Genomic DNA, 24,137 nt, shown 5'->3' with positions numbered 1-24,137 from the left:
GCAACAAAAAGAATAAAATATCTAGGAATAAACCTACCTAAGGAGACAAAAGACCTGTATGCAGAAAACTATAAGACACTCATGAAAGAAATTAAAGATGATACAAACAGATGGAGAGATATACCATGTTCTCAGATTGGAAGAATCAACATTGTGAAAATGACTACACTACCCAAAGCAATCTACAGATTCAATGCAATCCCTATCAAACTACCATTGGCATTTTTCACAGAACTAGAAAAAAAATTTTCACAATTTGTATGGAAACACAAAAGACCCCGAATAGCCAAAGCAATCTTGAGAAAGAAAAACGGAGCTGGAGGAATCAGGCTCCCTGATTTCAGACTATACTACAAAGCTACAGTAATCATGATAGTATGGTACTGGCACAAAAACAGAAATATAGATCAATGGAACAGGATAGAAAACCCAGAGATAAACCCACACACATATGGTCACCTTATTTTTGATAAAGGAGGCAAGAATATACAATGGAGAAAAGACAGCCTCTTCAATAAGTGGTGCTGGGAAAACTGGACAGCTACACCTAACAGAATGAAATTAGAACACTCCCTAACACCATACACAAAAATAAAGTCAAAATGGATTAAGACCTAAATGTAAGGCCAGACACTATAAAAATCTTAGAGGAAAACATAGGCAGAACACTCTATGACATAAATCACAGCAAGATCCTTTTTTGACCCACCTCCTAGAGAAATGGAAATAAAAACAAAAATAAACAAATGGGACCTAATGAAACTTAAAAGCTTTTGCACAGCAAAGGAAACCATAAACAAGATGAAAAGAAAACCCTCAGAATGGGAGAAAATATTTGCAGACGAAGCAACTGACAAAGGATTTATCTCCAAAATTTACAAGCAGCTCATGCAGCTCAATATCAACAAAACAAACAACCCAATCCAAAACTGGGCAGAAGACCTAAATAGACATTTCTCCAAAGAAGATATACAGATTGCTAACAAACACATGAAAGAATGCTCAACATCATTAATCATTAGAGAAATGCAAATCAAAACTACAATGATACAATGAGGTATCACCTCACACCAGTCAGAATGGCCATCATCAAAAAATCTACAAACAATAAATGCTGGAGAGGGTGTGGAGAAAAGGGAACCCTCTTGCACTGTTGGTGGGAATGTAAATTGATACAGCCACTATGGAGAACAGTATGGAATTTCCTTAAAACACTAAAAATAGAACTACCACACGACCAGCAATTCCACTACTGGGCATATACCCTGAGAAAACCATAATTCAAAAAGAGTCATGTACCACAATGTTCATTGCAGCTCTATTTACAACAGCCAGGTCATGGAAGCAACCTAAGTGTCCATCCACAGATGAATGGATAAAGAAGATGTGGCACATATATACAATGGAATATTACTCAGCCATGAAAAGAAACGAAACTGAGTTATTTGTAATGAGGTGGATGGACCTAGAGTCTGTCATCCAGAGTGAAGCAAGTCAGAAAGAGAAAAACAAATACCGTATGCTAACACATATATATATATGGAATCTAAAAAAAAAAAAAGAAAAAAAATGGTCATGAAGAACCTAGGGGCAGGACAGGAATAAAGATGCAGACCTACTAGAGGACACAGGGAGGGGAAGGGTAAGCTGGGACAAAGTGAGAGAGTGGCATGGACATATATACATTACCAAATGTAAAATCGATAGCTAGTGGGAAGCAGCCGCATAGCACAGGGAGATCAGCTCGGTGCTTTGTGACCACCTAGAGGGGTGGAATAGGATGGGTGGGAGGGAGATGCAAGAGGGAAAAGATATGGGGATATATGTATAGCTGATTCACTTTGTTATAAAGCAGAAACTAACACCACTGTAAAGCAATTATACTCCAATAAAGATGTTAAAAAAAATAAAATTAAAATAAATAAAATTAAAAAAAAAAAACTCACAGTGCAGGACCAGGCTCTGCTCATCTTTGCCCTCTTAGGCTCTCAGTAATTGTTTGAGGAATGTTGCAGGAAAAATATCTATTAGCTTCTAGGACATAGAACAATTAAAACCACAAGCAACAATGACGACAAACAATCAGTAAAGCTAAAGAAAAGAGAGACTAATCTTTTAGATAATAAAATACAGCTCCCTATTTTACAGGTGGAAACAGTGAAGGCAAAAAGGTTAATGGGTCTTCCTCAGGACCATCCTGCCAGGGGGCTACAGGGCAGGAGAGGGCTGCCCCTCCACTGATTCATGGGCGTTTCCCTGGATGAGGCTGTGAGAAAGCAGACAAGATTTCTCTGAGTTTGATCAGAAAGTAAACTGTATACAAGGATTATGGCAAAGTGGAAAGATCCTGTTTTTCAGAGGGAAAGATGTTTAAAGAGGTCTCGGGGAAAAAGTAAAAGAAAACCGCACGGAACAACACTCAAAATCTAGGAGAGAACTTGAAAACAAAAAAGAAATCCTACTAGGAAAGAGATTGCTGTATCTCATAAGGAAAACATACATTTGAAAAAAGCAGCACAATTTTCCTGCTGTGTTGTCACCTGCCTTTGGGGACAACTGCATTTCTTGTTTGCAATATCATTTCTGTCAGCTGGAAGGTTACTGAGCAAAACCCTGAGCTGCATTCCACAAAGAAAGATAAAACTACCCCCCAAAATTATTTTTACGCCAAAAACTTTTCACTCAGAAGCTTGGAATACACTTGAGGGTGCTTAAATTTCCACTGGGGAACAAACTCTGGCAACCTACCTGTGTTGGGACAAGAGAGGATCAGACAGGGGACCAGGCTTCCACTTAAGCATCAGCACAACTGCTTGCCACGTGGGGAGAGCAGGCAGCCCAGTGGGCAGGAGCAGAGTGGGGACCTCGTCTCAGAGCAGGACAGCAAGTGCTGCCATGTACTAACTGCAGTGTGAGTGGGGAAGGCGACCAAGTACATCAGGGAGGCTCTAAGTCTGTGTTCAGAGGCAAGAGGGAGATTGGAACAATCAACACGGTCTAGTCCCTGCTGGTTTCTGGAATCCAATTTGAGAAAGGACAGCTCTGATGGGAGCCAACGTGGCTACAAAACAACATCTCAGCTACTTTGAATTTATGTTCATTACAAAGACCTGCCTACATTAAACCCTGCACCTGTCAAAGAGGAAACATACATGATACCCAAGGGAAGGTAGCAGGCGTGAAACATGCTTTAATTAGCAGAAAAGTAGGGAAATTGGAAAACTGCTATTATCATCTTCAAACATATTTGAAGTCAGTTTGCCCTTAGTTCCTTTCCTTCCATAATATCGGTACACGTAATTAAATACCATAAAATGTTAATTTACTGCAGCAACAGTAAAGACTGTGAGAAAACTATCACATCGCAAGGCCAAATTGAGAAGTTATTTTATTAGAAAGAAATACACTTTTCCGTGTTGTTTATGCCTCCCGGGTACGGAGCTGAGAGCCACAACTAGCACCGGGTGTAGAAGCTGCAAAGCCTCTTTCATTTGCCAGCACAAAAGAGATTCCTTCTTTTCCTATCCTGCTCAGATGAAGGGTTTCCTTCCACTATTAAAATTCTTTTAATGTAGGCAAGGAACTGAAAAGGTGTCAATGACATTAAAGTCACTGCATGATCAACATCAGTTTGTGGCAGGGAACTAATTTCCCTCCTTTACTTTTAAATAGCTCCACCATCTCATTTACAGGCTTTAAGGGGAAAGCGAACTCATCATGAGCTTCTGGTGACAAGCATACCAGAAGCCACAATTACATTTACTCAAAAACGTTTATGACATCTTATAAATAAACATGAAAAAGGTAAATATCTGTTCTCTTCATTTGGATATCTGACCTCAGTTTTGGGTTTTTTTGATTTTTTTTTTAATCGTAGTTGATTTACAATGTTGTGTTAGTTTCAGGTGTACAGCAAAGTGATTCAGTTATACATATATTCTTTTTCAGATTCTTTACCCTTATAGGTTATTACAAGATACTGACTATAGTTCCCTGTGCTATACAGTAGGTCCTTGTCGTTTATCTATTTTATACATAGTGGTGTGTGCACTTGTTAATCCCAAACTCCCAATTTATCCCTCCCCCCGCCCCCTCGCCCCACTTCAGTTTTAAAATGGGCTGAAGGTGTGCGTCCTCACAGCAACAGCTAAAGCAGCAGCGTCATGATTTTCTTCTAATGGGAGAGTTAGGAATTTTGTTATTTTGTGTTATTTTGGAACTTACGTTTCAGACTGTGTTTTTAATATCTGCCGTTCAGAAGCATTACTATCTAGATTTGAGTTTTCAGGAAAAACGGGACGAAAGAATACACATAAAATAAAACCTGCAAGTAACCCCTCAAGGGAAAAAGTGGCATTTGAAACCCTAAAAGGGCCTTGTTTGGTGGAGACAGAGGGCAGACGAAACAAAGGCTGGGAGAGGACCCCGATTTTCACCTTCTATCAGGCCAAAGAATGTGGGTTCCTACCCAGTACACTGTAGAAATTCAATAAATGCTGAGCGAGAGTCCCAGAGGAAAAAAGAGTAAGAATATGGTTTGCTCCAACTTAAGGTCAGAGCAACTCAAAACTGTCCCAGTGAAGAGAAGTAGAATAAATCCTCTGTATGGGAAACCAAACGCTTGGTTTCCACACAGGTAATTCATTTTCTAGTGGTGAACAGACACATGTATAGTCATCTACTAGGAAGCTCTATTACTAAGTCAAAATTCAGAGTCACGCAACCTTTTAACCTATAATAACTGTCAAGGAATTTTTAAAAATACATTATGAGGGCTTCCCTTGTGGCACAGTGGTTGAGAGTCCGCCTGCCAACGCAGGGGACATGGGTTCGTGCCCCGGTTCAGGAAGATCCCACGTGCCGCGGAGTGGCTGGGCCCGTGAGCCATGGCCGCTGAGCCTGCGCGTCCAGAGCCTGTGCTCCGCGACGGAAGAGGCCACAACAGTGTGGGGCCCGCGTACCACAAAAAAAAAAATTATGAAATATGTAAGTAAAATTATATATACAGGAGTTTTAAAAAACAGTAATTTTCTTTTTAGGCATAGAAGAAAATCTATTCCTGTTTGGCCTTTCTTACAGCAAGCCTTTCTTAAATGAGAAATTTTGTTCTCTAAAATTTCTGTGTTCAAAGCTGGGTGACTATCATTTGTTCCTACTCCCCAGCTGAGGACAACTGAACATTTGGTCAACTGAACATTTCCATTTCTTCAAATTATTGTAATAGGAAAAGAGCTTGGTCTCCTTTAGAGCTGAGTTAAAATCACTCAGAAAATAACAAAAAAAAAATTCTCATCATCACTTGGGACTGCAGTCTAAAATTAAAGCTACTCTCCAAGTCTCCAGCGGTTCCATTCGTCACCTGTTCAGCTTAACAGTAGAATGGAAGTACAATTCTTTAAAAAATCTTTTCTGAATACATATAAATTTTCACTTTGTAAGAGACCTTATACTACCTTTTCTTATCCTTCAATAATAGTAATAACTAGGAGAAAACATCTAGAAGTGAATAGCCCAACTTTTCTAATGCTATAAAAAAATACTTGATAAGTTCCTGAAAGCAGGCATAAGTCAAACTTAGTGGCTTTATTTTTTTGGAAGCCAGTGTCGTTTAACTGCCATTTATTCGTCAGTAACTGATGACTTGCCTTTAAACCAGGCCCACGTGAATGCCTGACGGTTCCCAAAAATCCTCTTGATTATTGTGAGCCAGAGGTGCATGTACAGCCAGTGTGAAATGAAAAACAACCCACATTTTGTGCTAATTCAGTGCTAGGAAGGCTGAAAGGACAGGCTGTGTCTAGACTGTGAAGGGTCTTTATGCCAAGCTTAGGAGGTGCATTCACCTAGGAAGGAGGTACTGAGAGAAGCGGTTTGATACAGGGACGTGACATGAGGACAGAAACTCAGAAAATAAACGCGGCCAGTTTCAGAACCAGAAGCTCAAGTCTTTACCTGGTCGTGATCAATATCTGCATCTCCCGTGATCACGATGCGCTTTTCAATTCTTGTTTCAGATATTCCACCTTTTACAGTCTAAAGGTCATAAAGAAACAGAAGGGAGGGAGGATTAGCAATCACTAAAACATGTTTACACATAATCAGAGAAAACAGAGATGGCACATACCCAGACCTTCCGATCATCCTTAAGCAATTCACACTGGGTGGGGAAGACTGATGTTCTAGAAATTTCTTTATTTTTAAGCTCCATAGAGAATCCGATCGTTCAAAGTGTAGCATCATCTGTAAGCACTCCTAAACTGAAAGCAACCTTAAAAACTATCTTATCAAGATTCAGGTGAGATTAAGATGCAACAGATGCCATTTAATCCAAACAACTCCACTGGAACATTCCGTTACAGTTTCCTGAGTTTCTTCACTTCCAATTGGCCAATTTTTGAAAAGAAGCGAGCAAAGGAGAAATAGTTGTTTGTTTTATGTAGAGTTTATAAGGAATGCTAATAATTTAGGCATCTAGTTTAGGTTTGGGAAATTGACTGGCATCATACAGATCCATTTGGTGATTTTCTTCATTTGGTTTAGTGCAATAATAAAAAAAGAAAAGAAGACTTGGACTTGGTTTAAGATAGGTAAGATGCGTGAAGGCGATATAAAGATTTTCATCCAGTGTTTGATTTGATTCTGCACGTGGCTGTGACATGGACACGGAATATGGCTGAACAAAGGCTGTGAGGAGACCCGGGGGTAGGAGCTCCTGGGTGAACTGCCCACAGAGTTCCAGAGTTACTGGCTTGGAGCGAGGTGACAGAAGCCTGGGGCATGATAGAGGCTGAGAGATCGTATGCCTGTGACACTCTAAACAATGAGCAAATACCACCCAGTCCTGAGAAAGTGCACACTCAACCTCTACAACACTGATAAATTTACACACGGTCACAGGTATCGCACTTCACCGTAAGAAACAAGGCTGATCGCTAAGATCATTAGGTCTTAATAACTTGATATGCTTTAAAATGAACACCAATACCATCTTGCACTTATGGGACATTTTTTAATTCACAAAATTTTTTTTGTTGTTGAAATGTGGCACGAGGAGGGCACAAGGGATACATTTGAGACCTTCAAGCACTAACCAAATGTGAGAAGCAGAAGCAGAAAGGAACGACTGGAAAATAACGCTGGGTTAGAAAGGTGATGACCATGTCACCCACTGGAATCACGTGGAGGGCTTCCTAAACACTCCTGGGGTTTCAGAAGATCCAGAGTGGGGTCACAGTATTCACACTGCTAACATTCCCTGGGTGAGACTGCCGCTGACAGTGCAGAGACCACACTTTGAGGATCGCTGGTCATCAGGTGTTAAGCATTTAGAGAGTGATCTGGAGAAATGCTCCAAGTCAACACACTAGTATCTTAAATCAATGGGGGAAATGTATATGATTTGAACAACTCGGTGAAAATTTTCAATGGCAGTCTTCACTTCCTTGCTTCAGTCAGGAGAGCCGACTTGTACTTACCAAAGCTAGGCTTCCAATTTTATTAGGTTCCCTCTGCTCCTACAGCTGTCTTAAGTATAGCTATTTAGAACATATTTTTACCCCCTTGTACTTTACAAATTTGCAATTTGGATTTGGTTTAAATACAAATGTCAGTGGAGCCCAGTTCCTTGCACACTTTAAATCTAGGCATTTTTATTCCACTGGCACTGTGCGTAATAATTGGAAGTGTGAATAGGAACAAAGAAACCATTCAGAAAAGATTTTGTTGGCAGTGTACATTCCCCTGGATTGCTTTACCTTGGTGATGTGTGTGGTTGTCGTCGTCGACACGGACTCGGATGTGACGGTCTGTGCAGTCAGTAAGGTGCCCGAGTCACCACCAGCCCCGCCATCAATCTTTGAAGAGTTGGGGGGAAAACACAAAGCAAAGCTTAACTTCCGTTACGTTGTCAGAGAAGACCCCTCCCCATCGAACATGCAGCTTTTAAGACCTAAGGAGGCGGCAGAAGACGCTAGCTGCCTATCCTCTGCATGTCTGTAGTGGTGATTTACTGATCAGAGATTGGCTGGCATTTATAAACAGAGTAAAGTCGAGGGCTAAATGCACATGGAGAAGCCAACCCTGGGTGGAGAGAGGAAAAAACAAAGAATGGACGTAGAAGGTGGGACTGAGATCTACAGGGGAGTCGTGAGAAAATCTGGCTGAGGGCCATTTACAGAAGCTAGAAGAAGAAAGCAGAGAACCAAGCAGAGAAGTTTCCACAGTGACCAGAAGTGCTGAGTTTGTTGTTTTTTTAAGCACAGGTGGGTAAAAATAAACATTTTCTCAGATTACTAAGCAACAGAACCTGACCAGGATAGACTAAGCTTAAGCGATTTGGTTAATTGCTTATCTCTAGATTTTTTTTTTAATGACACGGTTCCTGTAATAGTTTGTGCGTATACACGGCTACATGTATTTCAATACGTATGCACACGTGTGCGCACATGTGCACGCACTCTCTATATAAGTGTGTATATATATATAGCTTATATATAAATCTTATACTATGTCTATATAGGGTTTAACTTCTTTACTTTGATACTAGAAAGTTCTAGAGTTTACCAAGGGAAATAATGAAGCACATTAATAGGCTAGGAGTTTATGCTAAGATCATCAAACACATTTATCTCCAGTTTCCTGACACTGACAGGAAATAACTGGAAAGTGCAGAGTCTTTCTTACTGTAAGTTAGGAGGAGATCTCTCGAACTTGGGTCGCGCATCTCTACTTCTTTACAAGGGCACTTACCACAACAGAAACACGTGAGTACACGCTCTCCTACTACACCTGTTCATAAGAAACCTATTTGTGCTTATGTGGGATCTACGCACATTTACGGAGAGCATATCTAAAATGATTTTAAGGAATGCTTCACACATAAACGCATTACACCTTTAAAAAATATTTCGAGAGGACAGTAATCTGCCATCCTCCACCACGGTACAATCCTACTAGAACACTAAATTTCTCAGCTGAGAAAAGAGTTGTCCCAGTTTCTAAATGGTTCCATTTCGAAATGATGGCTACTTTCCCCTTTTTTGTTACCCTTAAGGTTAAATATCATATTTCAAATCTTTACAGAATCAATGTGTGAATACCTAAAATCAAACACACGAATCTGATCATTATTTAGACGCACAGTATCACATTTACATAAGAATGGCAACATATGTTTTTCAGAAAATAATCCCACATGAGGAGAAGCACAGGTGTGTGTGCATTACCTGTAAACAAGAGTGAGTTGAATGGCTCTGTCTTCGTGGAGTTGGAGGAGGGGATAAAAGCCTAAATTAAATCCTACGAATCCATAAATTAAATCAGATCCAACAAACTTTGTAAGATGATCTGTTTCCCAAGTGTACATAAACACTCCTGGATACATCAAGCCAGAGATGGCTCATAAGAATAATAAGAACAACATTGGTACTGCCTGTCCTAAAAAATCACATGTATGCTTCCCCCCCATAATCAATGGGTCACCAATTTTATTGTAGCAAGTTACGTTGCTGAAGTAGTTATAAAATGGAGATATAAAAAGCTACGTCAAAGTCAGAAACATAAACTAGGAGAAGACAGAACAAAAACAGAAAGACTAAGTAAAAAAGAACTCAAACAGTCCAAGTCTAGAGACTTTGTACCTGTGGAGACTCATATGTGATGGTTTTGGTCTCAGTTTGGACAATAGGGACTTCCTTGGTGGAGATTTCTGTCCTTTGTGAGGCATCAGAAATTGTTACCATCTCTGTTTTTACCACTGGTGGCTAAAGTGAAAAGGAAGGGAAACATAAATTCTAGAGGTAATAAAATAAAAGTGCTTAATGGAGGCTTCAAAAATAACTGTAAGAAATATATCCAAACACACACTCATGAACAAAAGAAAAGAGTAAAAGGAAATCATCTAAAACAAAAAAAAAAACACTTTCCCTCAAATATCATATATGTGTGTATAGATATATATGAAGAATAAGCTAGCATAATGGCTCCCTAAATCGTGGCGGGCTTCAGATTATGATGGTCCCAAATTACTTACGTGTCAAGCCTGGCGTACAGTGATATGGAAACTTTAGCTTTAAGCAAGTAATGATAAAATTGAAAACAAAACAAAACAGAATGAGCGATGAGAAGTGACCTGCCTCAATTTTTATTACAGTTTAAAGAAGCATATAGTTTGTGTGAAGGCTGTAAGGCTTGCGTGTGTGCCTTTAATTGGCACACTTGGTCAGTAGGCTAAGATTTGCTCTTTTCCCAAAAAGCCTTTTCTGCCCTACTGACAAGGAGACCCCATTTTCAGAAAGAATACCTTCAAGCAGGATTGTTTTCAGTTATACCTGTCTAAATCTTGCAGTGTTTCTTCTGTATTACATAAGTTAAAACGTTATATACCTGTAGAGTCACTCCACCATTGTTGCATTAATGCTCTGAACCGTTTAAAACATTCAAGGAGATGCCTGTTAACATTGCCTGTTAACATTGCCTGTTAACAATGCCTGTTAACACTGCAGTCTGCTGAGCGTGTATCTTTAATACACCATCAGACTATACTACTACCAAAGCACTACAGTGCTTTCCTTGAGAGAAAATTCCCAAGTGTAATTATTTAAAGAGGAATAACCTGTATATTAAATGCAGAAAATAATAGTTCAAGGCATTCAAAGACTTTCAAAATGTCTTCTCTGAAGTGAAATCGGAAGTTTAAAAGTAACATAAATCCAGTTAATTATTTCAAGACAAAGTCACTTCAAGATTTTCTACCCCATGAAAGAGAGCAAATATGGATAATCCCTCTACTGTCGGCATTGAATTTTAATCAAGGAACACTCACATGGAAGTAAATCCTCCCTCAGCATACCTTTGACTCCCAAATCAGAGACACTGCACCTAGTGACCAAGACTTAAGCTAAGAGGAGTATGGAAAGTTCTCTTTCCTGAAGAGAAAAAGGAAAAGACCCATACCCAATGGAGACAACTCACAAAACACGTGATCAAACTTGGAAATAATCCAGAATAGATGAGAGGACAGAACGAGAAGAGAAGGGTATCCTGTTAGCTTCTCGCTGCCCAGAAGGAGAGCTACGTCTCCTGACCAGACCGTACGATCCCTGGAATCTAAAACCTGAAATGCCAGGGGTATTCAAGAAATAATGTTTTCATCAGGCCAGATGCTGAATTCAGAGCATCGTTGTAATCGAAGCCTGCTGCCATTATGAAAATCTTAAACTGAAGAGAGAGTGAGCCAGAAAGTCAAACCCAGTCGTGACACCAGCAACACACACACGCTGCCCGTTTTTCAACAATACATACACAATTTTCTAATGAACAAAAAGGCATTGAGTATGAGGAGACAGTGCAACTGAAGATAAACCATCAAAAACATCCAAAAACATGCAAAGAAAAATTTCAACGTGAAATGAGAAGGGAAAAAATGACACGGCTGCTGTCAGAAAGTTTATCAGGTGATCCAGTTGTGGTAAAGACGCCAGAAACCGTGACCCGAGAGGGCAGAAAATCGACAGAGCAGGGCCTTCCCCCTTCCTCCCGTGAGAGATCAAAATCAGAATCCTGTCGGAAAAGCTGAAGGAGACCTGGGAGGACAGGAGAAGAAGAGAGGCAGGTGTGTCTCCGCCTGAGAAACAGCTCTAGCGTTGAGCTCCCGCTTGGGTCTCCCATTTACCTCTGAACAACAGATAATCTGTGGCAAAACATCAATGTCAACGGGAGCCACGTCTCCGTTAACTTTCTGTTGCTCGTCCTCCGCTTCTTCGCTCACGTCTTGCTTAACAGCGCCTTCGTTTACACTCTTCTCGGCAGGGATCTGGGGGCCCGCTCCCTTTTCCTGGGTCACTGTTTCTACTGTGCCGACACTGGCACCTGCTTGCGTGACCGCGCTGGCTGCTGACACCGGGTCCTGCCTCTCTACTACCTTGGCTGCTGGGCCGGGTGCCTCGTCCACCTCTTCTTCATACTCTCCCTGCTCCTCCCTGATGGCGCCCTCAGGCGCTCGGCGGTGGGGCCGGTACTCCCCCACGTCCTCCGCCTCCTCCTCGCTCTCGCTGCTGCTCTCAGAAGACAGGGGGGTGGGGTCTTTCTGCGTCCCCGGCTCCACCTTCCGCATCTCCCCAGGACCATGCCCAGGGGACGGCTCTTTACCGTTCATCTCTGCCGGGGTTACTCTTTCGTCTTTCCCAACCTCTGCCTGCTTCTTCTCCTCCACTATATTCAGAGTCTCAAGTGAACTCTGCACAGAAACAAAAATGGATGAGGGGGAAACAAAAATAGATGAATAAATCAAAACGACGGCAAGCAAAATTAACCGATGGCAGGTTCATGTCATGGAGGAAAGCAAAGATGATGATGATGATGGTGGACTGAAAGGGAAGCGGGTGAAAACGTGAGCGGGATTGGACACGTCGGGCAATGGTGTTAACATGGAAAAGGGGAGAACCTTAACAGCATCACTGGCTCCGGCGCAAGGCCCTTCCGACTCAGGAGCGCATTTCTGCGGAACAAAAAGCAACCGAGGACACAGAATCAATAAAGGTTTACCTCGACACCCACCAAAACAAACATCCGACACCGCAAAGACAGAACAGCAAGAATCAACAGCTACAAAAACCTTTGCCCGAGGTCACATGAAGGACAATCCAGACAAATGCAAGAAGCTTAGGGAAGGAAACAAAAACACAAAACCTGCTAGCATCGTCCCAAAGAGACGAAATGGTTTTATTATACTTGTATCTATAAGCTCCTTCTTGTTGAAAAGGTAGGGGGAATAAATGGAATTATACCAGAGCTTACTCATTATTTTTTTTTTTTTTTTTTTTTTTTTTTTGCGGTACGCGAGCCTCTCACTGCTGTGGCCTCTCCCGTCGCGGAGCACAGGCTCTGGACGCGCAGGCCCAGCGACCACGGCTCACGGGCCCAGCCGCTCCGCGGCATGTGGGATCTTCCCGGACCGGGGCACGAACCCGTGTCCTCTGCATTGGCAGGCGGACTCCCAACCACTACGCCACCGGGGAAGCCCGCTTACTCATTATTTTAAAGTTTAAATGTTAAGACTTTTAAAATCTATTCGACAGTTTGATTTTAATCAGACCAAAAAAAAAAAAAAAATCCTGGCCTGAACCCCTAATTCCTAAATGAATATAGTATTAATACGATGATGCCTTTGTTTTTTGCTGGCTTGTTTAAAAATCAGCTTTAATTGGCAAAATTATAATTGTCTCAGACAGTTATTAACATAAAAATGTTGTCATTTCAGAAATGGTTATTAACATCCCAAATTGTGCGACAGATTAACAAAAGGGATATTATAACATTAGGATGGATGTCAGTTATGGCTCCAAGTGTGTTCCCTTAGAATTTAGCTCCTCCATTTGAAAACTGAAATGGACCCAGTTTACCATTTGAGATGCACATTGCTAGCCTCTGCAGGCATCTACTTTGGGGGGACTAGATTTACTCCAGTTAAGTACAGGACCTAAATGTTCAATAAATGCCTGAAGATGAAATACATTAGTAAATAACTTCCTATGCTATAGTATTGATAATCAGGGTAGAAACTTTCTTACAAAGGAGTTTGTTTTTAAAGATTAAAATTTTCCTTATTTTTTTTTAAAAGGCTACTTTACATAAAGCCTAGCCAACTTTTTGACATTCGGGTAGCACTAATGCCTTGTGCTCTAACTTTAAAAATTCAGCTAGAGATAGTAGCCCTACTTATTCAAGAAAGTATCTCGATGCTGAATGAAGAGCACCGCACCCCTGAACCCTCTGGGCAGAAACAGGCCTTGCTGTGAAGTTGCCAAGACACTAACTGGGCTGGAGCTGTTTCCTATAACGGATAACACGACCTCATGTTTATGTGCTCCAGCAACATGGACAACCATGAGCAAAAGGTCCTGAAAGGGCACCTATCAACATATACTCACACACTGTGTTTGATCTGCCCTGTTATTCTTTTTTTTTTTTTTTTTTTTTTTTTTTTTGCGGTATGCGGGCCTCTCACTGCTGTGGCCTCTCCCACTGCGGAGCACAGGCTCCAGACGCGCAGGCTTAGCGGCCATGGCTCACGGGCCCAGCTGCTCCGTGACATGTGAGATCTTCCCGGACCGGGGCACGAACCTGTGTCCCCTGCATCGGCAGGCGGACTCTCAACCATTGTGCCACCAGGGAAGTCCCATGATCTGCCCTGTTATTCTTAAAGGCATGGTAAGGGCATGTTTTCATTGCTCAAAATTAATACCATGTAAATCACGTTACTGACAGACCAAGAGAGCCATCCTTCCAAGTTTATTGAAAGCCCAGAGGTTTCAGATGTTAAACTGAAAATCTCTAAATCTATTTTGGTAAATGGGTAACATTTAACTGTACCTACTTATAAACTTCTTTATAAATAAAGATAGCCAGTGATCAGAACATTTCTAAAGGAGACATTTCATTATCATTATTTTTGTTACTTAACCTCAAATGGCCAGATGGGTTCTGCCCAAGTTCAGGGAATCCCTTAGGGGTCATTCCAAAAAAATGAAAATAATTATTTCATTGAGTATGGCAAGCACTTCAAATTTTTCCATATAAGCAGGATTTTTAAAATAATAAACCATCAGAAGATGTTTAAAAGACATTTAGGCTTTGAAAACTTTTCTGCAAAAAATACTTAGCTTCTACTTGGTTGAAGGTTTCCCTCCAAATAACAACTCAGACTCTGGGCCTTAGTGGTTTAAATGATTCTCTGAATTTAGGCAGATTGGGGTGGAGGGAAAGGAAGCAAGAGAAACATCCAATCAGTATCTTTTCCTCGAGTCCAAATTCTGTCATTATTCCTTGAATGTTTCTCCCAGGAAGAGTTAATTGCACCAGTGAAAGAACTGGAGGAAGGGGTTCCTTAATACTCAGAAAATAAAAATCACTCTTATACGTGGCTTTTAAAAACAGGGGAAACAAAGTAAAATGCACCTCAGGCAACTGTGAGAAGGGCGAGGAAGAAAGCTTTTCAGAAGGCGCACTAGAGTTCACAACAGTGCCCTCTGCTGTCCAAGTGGTGGCTGAGGTGAAGGAGGCTTTCACGCTATCAGAAAAGCCCTTTTCACTAAACAAAATTGATGTTATCTCCTCTTCTAGGCTCTAGAGAGGTCAGAAAAGGAAGAGCAAAGAGTTAACAATAAGTCAGAACAGACAGCAGTGACCTACTGAAAGGAAAGGTTACGCAAGGAAGAATCACAGAGCAGCATAAATTGAAAGAAAGGCAAGGATTCGAAAAGATTCTGCAGCAGGCGTCTGTGGCCACTGGCCTGAATGACAGCTTTCCACCCTGCTTGAGAATCGTTGATAGCTCTAACCTACAGAAACAAGCTAAAACTCTTTAGTGTCTCACTGAAACTTTATCACAAGCTGAGCATGACCAACCCACTCATCCGTCAAACGCTGCTCTGTATATTCTCGAGGGAGCTTCTCGGCGCGGGCCTTTCTGCATAGAACAGCCTCTTCGGTGGCCCCTGCACTTGCTACACTTATTTCTGTGTTAGAGCTTGGGTGTCCCTAAACCCTTGCCTCCAATGCCCTTCCCCAGGCACTCCGGGCCTTACCAATCTTGTCGTCTCTCTGATGTCCACTTAATATTCCACGTTTTGTGTATGGCCTTCACTAACCATTTCAGCTCCTACGACCTCTCCCCTGCCCCATACCACTCTGTCTGTACGGAAAGCGCTTTGACGGTAACCCACTGAAATTCCCTCAGACATGCTAAATATGCCATGGAATGAAGAAACAGTATCTCTTTTTTTTTTTCAACAAGAAACAGGTAAAGAAAAAAATAAACTCTAAACAGGAAGACAAACTCAGAGGGGGAAACTGAGCAATGTGAAAATCATCTATCCCTGAAAGGCTATTAAGGCGAATTTAATCTTCATATTTCTGGCCCTTAAATGACAGTCCTTAATCTGCCTGAGGGCACAACGGGTAAGCTGGGGACTATCCCAGGTACCTAGAATATCAATGGTTAAGAGTCACCATGAAGCTCCCCCTCACGTCAGATGTGTGCCAGAATACTTCCTAATAAAACCCACTGCTCAGAGATCTTAAAGATAGATAAACGAATGAATAACTGAATGGCATTCTGGGATGCCCCTTGGGACAGTGCACTAACTGGGGTGAAGGGAAGGTACGACCAGATGAGGAAGGCGAGGTGCGTAAGCACAGTACTCAGGAGAGAAAATAAGCTTCTGGACAATTTCAGCTTAATTACAATCTCCAATAATTACATCATCCCTAGGGTCGGGTGGGTGGAGATGGTGTCCTAGCCGGTCAGAGATCACTGGAGAGTTGAAATAAGTGCTATGCATCTAATTATTCAATAAAATATCTCCAAAATTACCTTAAAAGTCCAGTGTATGTAATCTCTACTAGACTCAGGAGTTTCTATATAAAATATAAACTCATATTTTATACAAGTTCAAGTGTGTCATAATTCTCACAATACAAAAGAGGATATACAATAGTTATCTGACTATTAAAGACTAAATGATTTGGTTTCCAATTTTCTGCTCTACTCTCAAAATTATTCATAATGTACTGAAACCATTTTGAAAGTCTGATGTATTGATTTCTAAACAAGAAACTATTACTGTTCTTTTTTTTTAATCTATAAAACACACATTACAGACATTTGGAAAACTTGGTCAAATTATACTCTTATGCATAATTTTTTATTTTACATTTTTTAAGGACTGAAATTTAAAGATAATCAGGACACCCTGAAAAATCAAGTAGCAAAATGAAGATGTAACAAAGACAGAAATTTAAAAGATATTCTGTTAAAAGTCAAAACGCTCCAGCAGACTTAACTTTCAACTAATAGCAATGATGTGTTATTTGGCGCAGGGCGGATACAGTGTAAGTGGTCAAAAAATGTTTGTTGGGTGAATGGATGATTGCAGTTACAACAGTCCATATGTGTGTTAAGTACGTATGTACGTATTTTCCTGCATGTGCTGGAAAGGAAAAGAATAAGAAAAAAGCAGTAACTTCAAGCGTAAATAAACTGTTTAGGAGCTTAACAGTGGATAAATTCCAGATTTAAATTTCACATAACATCACTTTAATGTTAACTTCTACAATAACGAATGGATGGTTTTCATTGTACATGGTTTATATTGTACACTCCCCTAAACGATGACATCCAGAAAAAATGATCATTTTAAACACTGTCACCAAAATCCCAAAGTTTCCTACTGCAAGGACATCACTTTAAATTGATCAAATGATGTCATCTGACTCGCTTCTAGGAGGATAGATTTTCAAAACTATGTAATATTTCAAAGCATATGATATTAAAGTCATCATTTTACACGCAAAGTCTGATTGGCTTTGGATTTCAAGCTAACCTTCAAAGTATATAAAGATGTCACTTGGTTTAGCTTTATGACATTATGTTTCTCATTTGCAGTGTTCCAGAAATATTTCATCTCAACCAGATCTCAGATTCTCTTAGCGCAAGGCTTCATCTTCCACTTAATCTGCCTCCCCCACCATCCCACTGTATGTTCTGATGAGTAATACTCTCTACCAACTAACAAAATCAGACTTGGTGGAAGGGAAACACTTCCTCCTTATTCCGATCTGTGCTCTCGTTCCCATCCCCTATAATCCATTCCTCAACCAGCACCAGAGGGGTCTTTGTCATACACGTGGGATTATAGCACTACTCAGCTTAAAGCTCTCCAATAGTTTCCCATCACTCCTATAATGTAACTCCAAATTGTTAGTATGTTCTTGAAGATCCTGCCAAGATCTGGAGTCTGACCTCTTTGACTTTTCTCAGACCTTGTCATTTGGCCTTTCAGTCCTTTAAATTAATTCCTGTCTTGGGGCTGCATCTGCTCTTCCTTACACATGGAAAAAACTTCACACGTCCACCTCCTTCTCATCACTAAGGCCTCAACTCAAATGCTATCTCTTCCCAAGCCTTCTCAATCACCTTCTAACTCGACAAGTATTTCATCTCCTTAACACTTCTTAGCGCTCCAAATTTTCTAGTTACTAATTTGCATGTCTGCTATCTCCTCCACTAGACTCTAAGCATTCTAGTCCCAACAAACAATAAGCTGACCAGCTGGCTAAGCAAAATCACTAGAAATAGAATAACAATGTAAAAGCAACGGAAAGCTAACTTCCCTAGCAATGCCAGATATTTCATATACGCAGGAGCACAGCGAGATCCGAGAGGCTCTTGCATACACCAAAATCTCTTAGCCCGTTGAAAATCTTAAAAAAATAAAAATTCAAAAGGTTTCCAAATGCAATTAGTAGAACGGTAACCTAAAGCACACGTAATTCTTTACTCTAACACCACCACAGTGTGCGTTGTACAAACAGTGCATTTTCGTGTGAAATCATGGTTTCCCAACTGCCAGCCACATCCATCAAAATAAGGGGCCATTTATCGCCTATATCGGTTGAGATGTCTGCGTTTCAAACTGTGGATTTTCAAATAAAGTCCTTTTGCAATACGGTGCTTCTCATCTAATGATCCTATGTTTCTATTTTACTTTTTAAGCACTCAAAAGTTTATTTTAAAAAATTTAGGTTGATACACAAGGAAAAAGGAGTATCTTATGGCTGTGGACAGAAATAAAGGAAGAGGGGAAAAAGCAAGAGTAGTTCCAAGGATGCAAGGTGAACACCTTGTCCGCCTCCCGGGCTTTCTCTTCAACTGTCCATGCGGCCGCCATCTGATGCTTCTCCGTCATGGATAAAATATCCTTGAAAAGGTGGTCTCCTTTGCTCTATTGTTTTAAACAGTAGACATGATCAACAAATAAGACAAGTACAATTACATCTATAGCAACACAGACATAAAACGACTGTGTGGGTCAGCGGAACAAACCAGATGAAGCGGCACATAAAGAGAGGACACAATCCCAGCACGTCATCAGACACTGTTTCCCCAGAAAACACAACGCTCTAGAGTTGATTCTGAAATATGGACATTAATATCTTCAGAAAAGCTGAAAATAAGAATTAAAGTTGTATACAACTTCAGAAGACCCTGCTATGGTGTTTTAAATCTTAATATTGTCAAAAGCTTTTTCAGTTTTTAGCAATCACTTTTGCTCATCTGCTTTAAAGAGCTGTTTTCCTTTCACTGTCACAAACTTAGAAATTTAAAGTAACCAACAGCTTTGCTTTTTAAGAAAAGGTGAATAAAAATAGCCTAAGAATATATAAATCAAACGCCTACAATTTGGTAACATTCAAGTCAGACTAGATAATGAATTTAAGGAGAAGAGAGGGGTGAAAGGAAAAGAGGAAAGAGGAAATTGTAGGGTAACACCTGAACACACTTTTTAAAACTGCATATTAAATATAGTATGATCACTGTCTCCCTCAAGTAAAATAAACGAGCCCATGAAGTTCTTGGTTGACAACAGGAGAGATTTTGGAGCATCAAAAAGAACAGATATAGATGAGAATGAAGAAATATTTGGAGAACATATTCTAAAGGCAATGCTTATAGTGGTGGCGGAGAGAAATAAACCATGGAAAGAAAAAGAATGAGTTTGGAGAGATGTTATGGATGAAAATGTTCTTAAAGTACTAATCTACATTTCATTACTAAGAAGTTTCAGTATTAAGTTGTATAATTAACATTTTACAAGTTTTCAACAGGGCTCATCAGTCTTTAAAGCTAAATTTAGCTCTTTATCTTCACAGTAATTACCTTAAACCATTCTAAATATGGTCTACATTCCTACATCCCTTTAATCACTAATTCTTTAATTATTAAACAAATTCTCTTATTTCAGAAGTCAATAATTAACTTACTAAATACAATATACATCAGTTTCTAGGTCGCCCTATGTAATAATTCATCACTACCAATTTACTTGAGTAAAATAGTGAAACTATTCTAAAGGTATTTCGAAACCCATACAACTTACCCAAGAACTACGTCAATAAGTATTACACATTATTAATAAATATTTAGTATTTTAAAAATTATTAGCAGTTACATTTTTTTACAAAAAGGGAACATTTTGTAACGTCTTGAGAATCAACATAATAGATTAGCAACCTAAGTTTTACTGAACAGCTGGATTGAGACATACAGCCAACAAATAGCTAGTGACATACCCCTTGTGTCTGTAGGGACAGAGGTGTGATACGTCGTTTTTCCCATTCATTAGGGCGTGGTTCGGGTGTGGATTCCATAAAATTGCGCTTGAGTTCACTAATGCTAGCCTGGTGTTTCAGTATTTCTTCCTGGGCCTTATCCAGGTCCTAGCAATATGTAACGTAATAAAGGGGAAAAAATCCAAAAGGAAAAAAACACAAAAAAAAAACCCAATAGGATAAAAATAAAAAATGAAACCAAAAAATAAGACAAAGTAAACTTATGATTAAAAAAACATAGTAAAGCAAGAAAAATGCCAAGTCTCAAAAGCCATATATCATCACCTAGGAATATGAGTTTGTCCAAATTTGAAAATAAAACCAATGTGCATTTTTTTTAATGATTCCTGTCTTAAAGGGTTCTGACTTCTTCTCTGTTTAGAATTGTTTAAGAAATCAGTAGAAGGAGGCTATGGAACTAATACTCAACATGGCCAATAACCCTTCTTTCTAATAGTTGGATTTGAAATGCAGCCCATGACTTCGTTCCTGCAAATTTACCTTTCTGATTAGGGTTACTACTAGAGTTGCACTCTGTAATATAATGAAGCAAGTGAAAACAGAGAAAGGTGGACTCAGAGCCCATTTGGCCTGACAGGAATCCAGTTCAGGATCATCCCAAAAAAAGGGGGTAGGGGGACCAACGGTTGGCTTTTTTCAGGAAATTCAGTAATGGTTTTTAATCCTTATGGAATAAACTGAACAGCTTCCAGAGGCTGCTTCTGTTTGGCCTTTTTCTAAAATAAATGAACGTCATATTGGTTTCACGTACTTGCCAAGCACAAAAGCCACCCACATACCAAACAGTCCTTATAAAAAGATGCGAGGAAAACTACCAGGTCAATTTTCACTGAAATAGGCCCTGACAAATGTCACTTGTGGGATTTTTTAGATTGGCCCTGAGAAATGATATTTGTGGAAATAAAAGGCAGTATTCAGAAAACAGTTTTAACTGAATTTTAAATGTTTTCTTGTATTTCAAAAATCATGGGGCCACCTGTGGATTATAGCTTTCAATCCCACTACTCCCAGAGAAACAGGTCATGCATCTGATTAAATTAGATATTCCATATGCATGCACAAGCATAGTAGCTCATCTATGAGCTGCTATCGCCATTTGCAAAATCTCATGAAAATCTAAAAATCTTTGCATGGCATGGAAAAATGACTGTGGCTTGAGATCAGGCACATTTCTTGCATTTGTTCAAAGCAATGTTATGTATTACACTTCAGAGCATTTTAGTAAGTTATGCAAAAATACATTTCCAACAGTTATCAAAGCTGCTGAAAGCAACCGAACAGATTAGTCAAATTACTGAGGATTGCAGTTCTCCACTGAATACACTGCCATGTACTACCCAAAAAGAAGGGGGGAAAAGAAACAAAAAACCGTTCTCGTGTGACACGGGGAATACAATACATTTTACATTCCTAATTGGGTGGCTAGGTTTTTTTTTCCTCCTCTTTTCTTTCTTTCTTTCTTTCATTTATTCTTTCTTTTTAATCAAAACAAACCCATTAATTAGCATACTCTCAAATGGAAGATTTTAAGTGGACCACATTCCTAATTGCATGGATTTTGGCACTCTCTCGCACCACCAAAAAAAAAAAAAAAAAAAAAATTGTGGACACAGGGCCAAATGACTTAATGCCAGATCGACAAATATTTGTTCTGGTGAACGTGCATTAAGGATGGGATCATGTTACTTCAGACTCTAAACCCTGGAGATAACCCATTAGGAGAAAATAGGTTTACTTGCAGAACTTCAAGATTAATGAATAAAAAGTTTATTCATTTGATTACACAGAATTTTTTTTTTTCCCAGTTGTCACTTTGAGAACTTATAGTAGATATATTCCTACCTAAGCCACTTTAGAAGAACAAAGCTGGACTGGTAACATGCACTCCCAAGGTGAACTTCCCCCATGCATTTCGTGCACTGTGCTTGAAAGGTGCCAGCCAGCCTGTGCGTGACCCCCCGTTCACAGCAGCCTGGCAGCCATTAGGACAGAGTTGTTTTCTTAAATTATACAAACCTCCAACATTAAATTGCTATGTCTGACATAAATATTATCCCCTTCTACTCTCAAGGAATTTTTCTGTGAAATTAAATCACACACAGGGGGAAAAAAGGCAAATAAACATAAGTGTATCAATCAGCAAGCACCAGAAATGACTCAGAGTTGGACAGTCTAAGACATTAAAATAAAAGAGGAATAAAAATCTTAAGAACCTAAAGCCACAGCGAGCAAAACTCACAAATAAACCCTAAAAGTGCTCCACCCCCCACACAAATGATAATGGCAGGCAGCAGCTACCAGGTATGTAACTTTGGGGGGAAAATATCCACCTCCTCCAGTTGTGTTTCCTCCTCTTCCGTCTTCGCCTGGAAGTCACCCAGCAAGCAGCCGGAGAGAAGGGGAGTATTAGTGGAAATGCTACCATCAGTGCAAAGAAGCTGTATTGAACTTAAATGGTGAACTAGCATTACCAACCTTTACTGTCTGGCCCTCAGAAGATGCAGACTATTAAGCCACTTTGGTCTTTCTTCACCTACAGTGTTGCACAAATGATGGAAATGGTCTTTTGCAAAGGTGGAATGGAGAATGGAAGCTTCACTCTTTCTCAGTCCCTAGATTATGCGCTGCTTTTTAATATGTTTTGACTCAGGAATGAAAACATGAGAGTGTAAAGATGGCATAATTCAATCTGTTCTAACTTGAAACATCTAAATCAACTAGTGGTGAGGGCAAAGTGTCATGATGTAAATTCTGGCTTTCACTTTCTATCAGGGACAAATGTTCACCCTATTATTTAGTTTTTTAACACAAATTTCTTTCCTTGGGGGGAAACTGGTTTATTTTGCTACTTTCATATAAAATGGTGGGTAGTTAAAAACACTCTTATATTTTATAGCCACTTTTCTTTCATAAAATTCTTTAAGCAAGAATATGTTTTCATAGTTGGACAGTTATCTAATGACCCAAAGAATTAACCTGTACATTTCAAACTAACATAAATACTGATGACTACTGATTCATGGAAGGGAACAGCATAAAAGAAAAATATTGGTTCGGATACCAAAGGAAAAGAGTTTAACCTTTACATGTTCATTTATAGCAGGATTATACATATTCTTTTTCTCCTTTACTGTAATAGACAGTGTCAAATCCGAGAGTTCAAAAGTGCTTTTATTTTTCTTAAACTATTCAAGCATTTTTGAGAGGTAAGCAGGGAACTCAGAGTATCTTTTGATCAGCAGGGAAAAATTAGACACACCCACTCAACAATTTGCTAAGAATCATCTTCCAATTCCTTGGTCAGCACTTAATTCTCGAAAATGTCGATCTGGCATTCTTCAGGTAACCTTCAGGAATCGTGGATTCTCCCACTATGCCTAATTATCTTCACATTTTCCTTTAGATTTGCTCTAAATTTTGTGACTTATTTTACGTATTAATAGTAACCACAGGATATGGGACACTAAGTCCCCAGACCACATTTAGCAAAACAAATCAAAAAGTACTACACATGTAAGCACTGCTTAGTACTGCAGAGGTAGCCCTATATTGGGGCAAAAATCCTCGGATCAAACCAGACACCTAACTTTAAATAAAAGAACACGAAGAGGTCCAGTCCAACCTTAGTGCTACAGAGTCTAAATTTTCAAAATACTATGGTTCATTTTTCATACATATTTATTAAAGAAAAGATAACAGAATAGTATCTTCCTTACAGAATACATGACGGTGACTCTTATATGATTTTGAGTTAAAAAAAGAAAACAAACTATCTGAACTTCATCTGGGCTCCAAATGCTACAATAATAGGGAGACAAGGAGTTTCTGAGATTAGACCTATGCACGTCAGGAGTAAAGGTCACAGATGCATCCTCAAAAATGCAAGAACAAGCTTGGCTTTCTAACAGAGAAATAATAACACTAAGGAATTCTACTAATACATATCG

The 24,137-nt window shown here is 39.7% G+C and overlaps 1 protein-coding gene across 4 annotated transcripts in view; it reads right to left on the bottom strand.

The window, feature by feature from the left end:
* EPB41L2 (erythrocyte membrane protein band 4.1 like 2) overlaps window positions 1-24,137 on the bottom strand; it is a 154,197-nt gene that overhangs the window by 16,139 nt on the left and 113,921 nt on the right. The window contains exons 13-22 of one of the 4 annotated variants that reach the window (XM_082855699.1): window positions 22,521-22,556; window positions 22,207-22,269; window positions 20,131-20,277; window positions 18,681-18,782; window positions 14,956-15,123; window positions 12,443-12,496; window positions 11,672-12,235; window positions 9,639-9,761; window positions 7,755-7,853; window positions 5,953-6,033 (exon numbers count right to left, since the gene is read on the bottom strand). In XM_082855699.1, the coding sequence (XP_082711825.1) occupies window positions 5,953-6,033; window positions 7,755-7,853; window positions 9,639-9,761; window positions 11,672-12,235; window positions 12,443-12,496; window positions 14,956-15,123; window positions 18,681-18,782; window positions 20,131-20,277; window positions 22,207-22,269; window positions 22,521-22,556 (1,437 nt within the window). The remainder of the gene's footprint in view (window positions 1-5,952; window positions 6,034-7,754; window positions 7,854-9,638; window positions 9,762-11,671; window positions 12,236-12,442; window positions 12,497-14,955; window positions 15,124-18,680; window positions 18,783-20,130; window positions 20,278-22,206; window positions 22,270-22,520; window positions 22,557-24,137) is intronic. The other 3 variants (XM_082855696.1, XM_082855697.1, XM_082855698.1) reach the window with 3 other exon arrangements.

The sequence above is a fragment of the Leucopleurus acutus genome (genome assembly GCF_964270905.1).
Source record: "Leucopleurus acutus genome assembly, chromosome: 15".
In the NCBI taxonomy this organism is placed as follows: Eukaryota; Metazoa; Chordata; class Mammalia; order Artiodactyla; family Delphinidae; genus Leucopleurus; species Leucopleurus acutus.
This window is presented reverse-complemented; position numbering and strand designations above follow the sequence as displayed.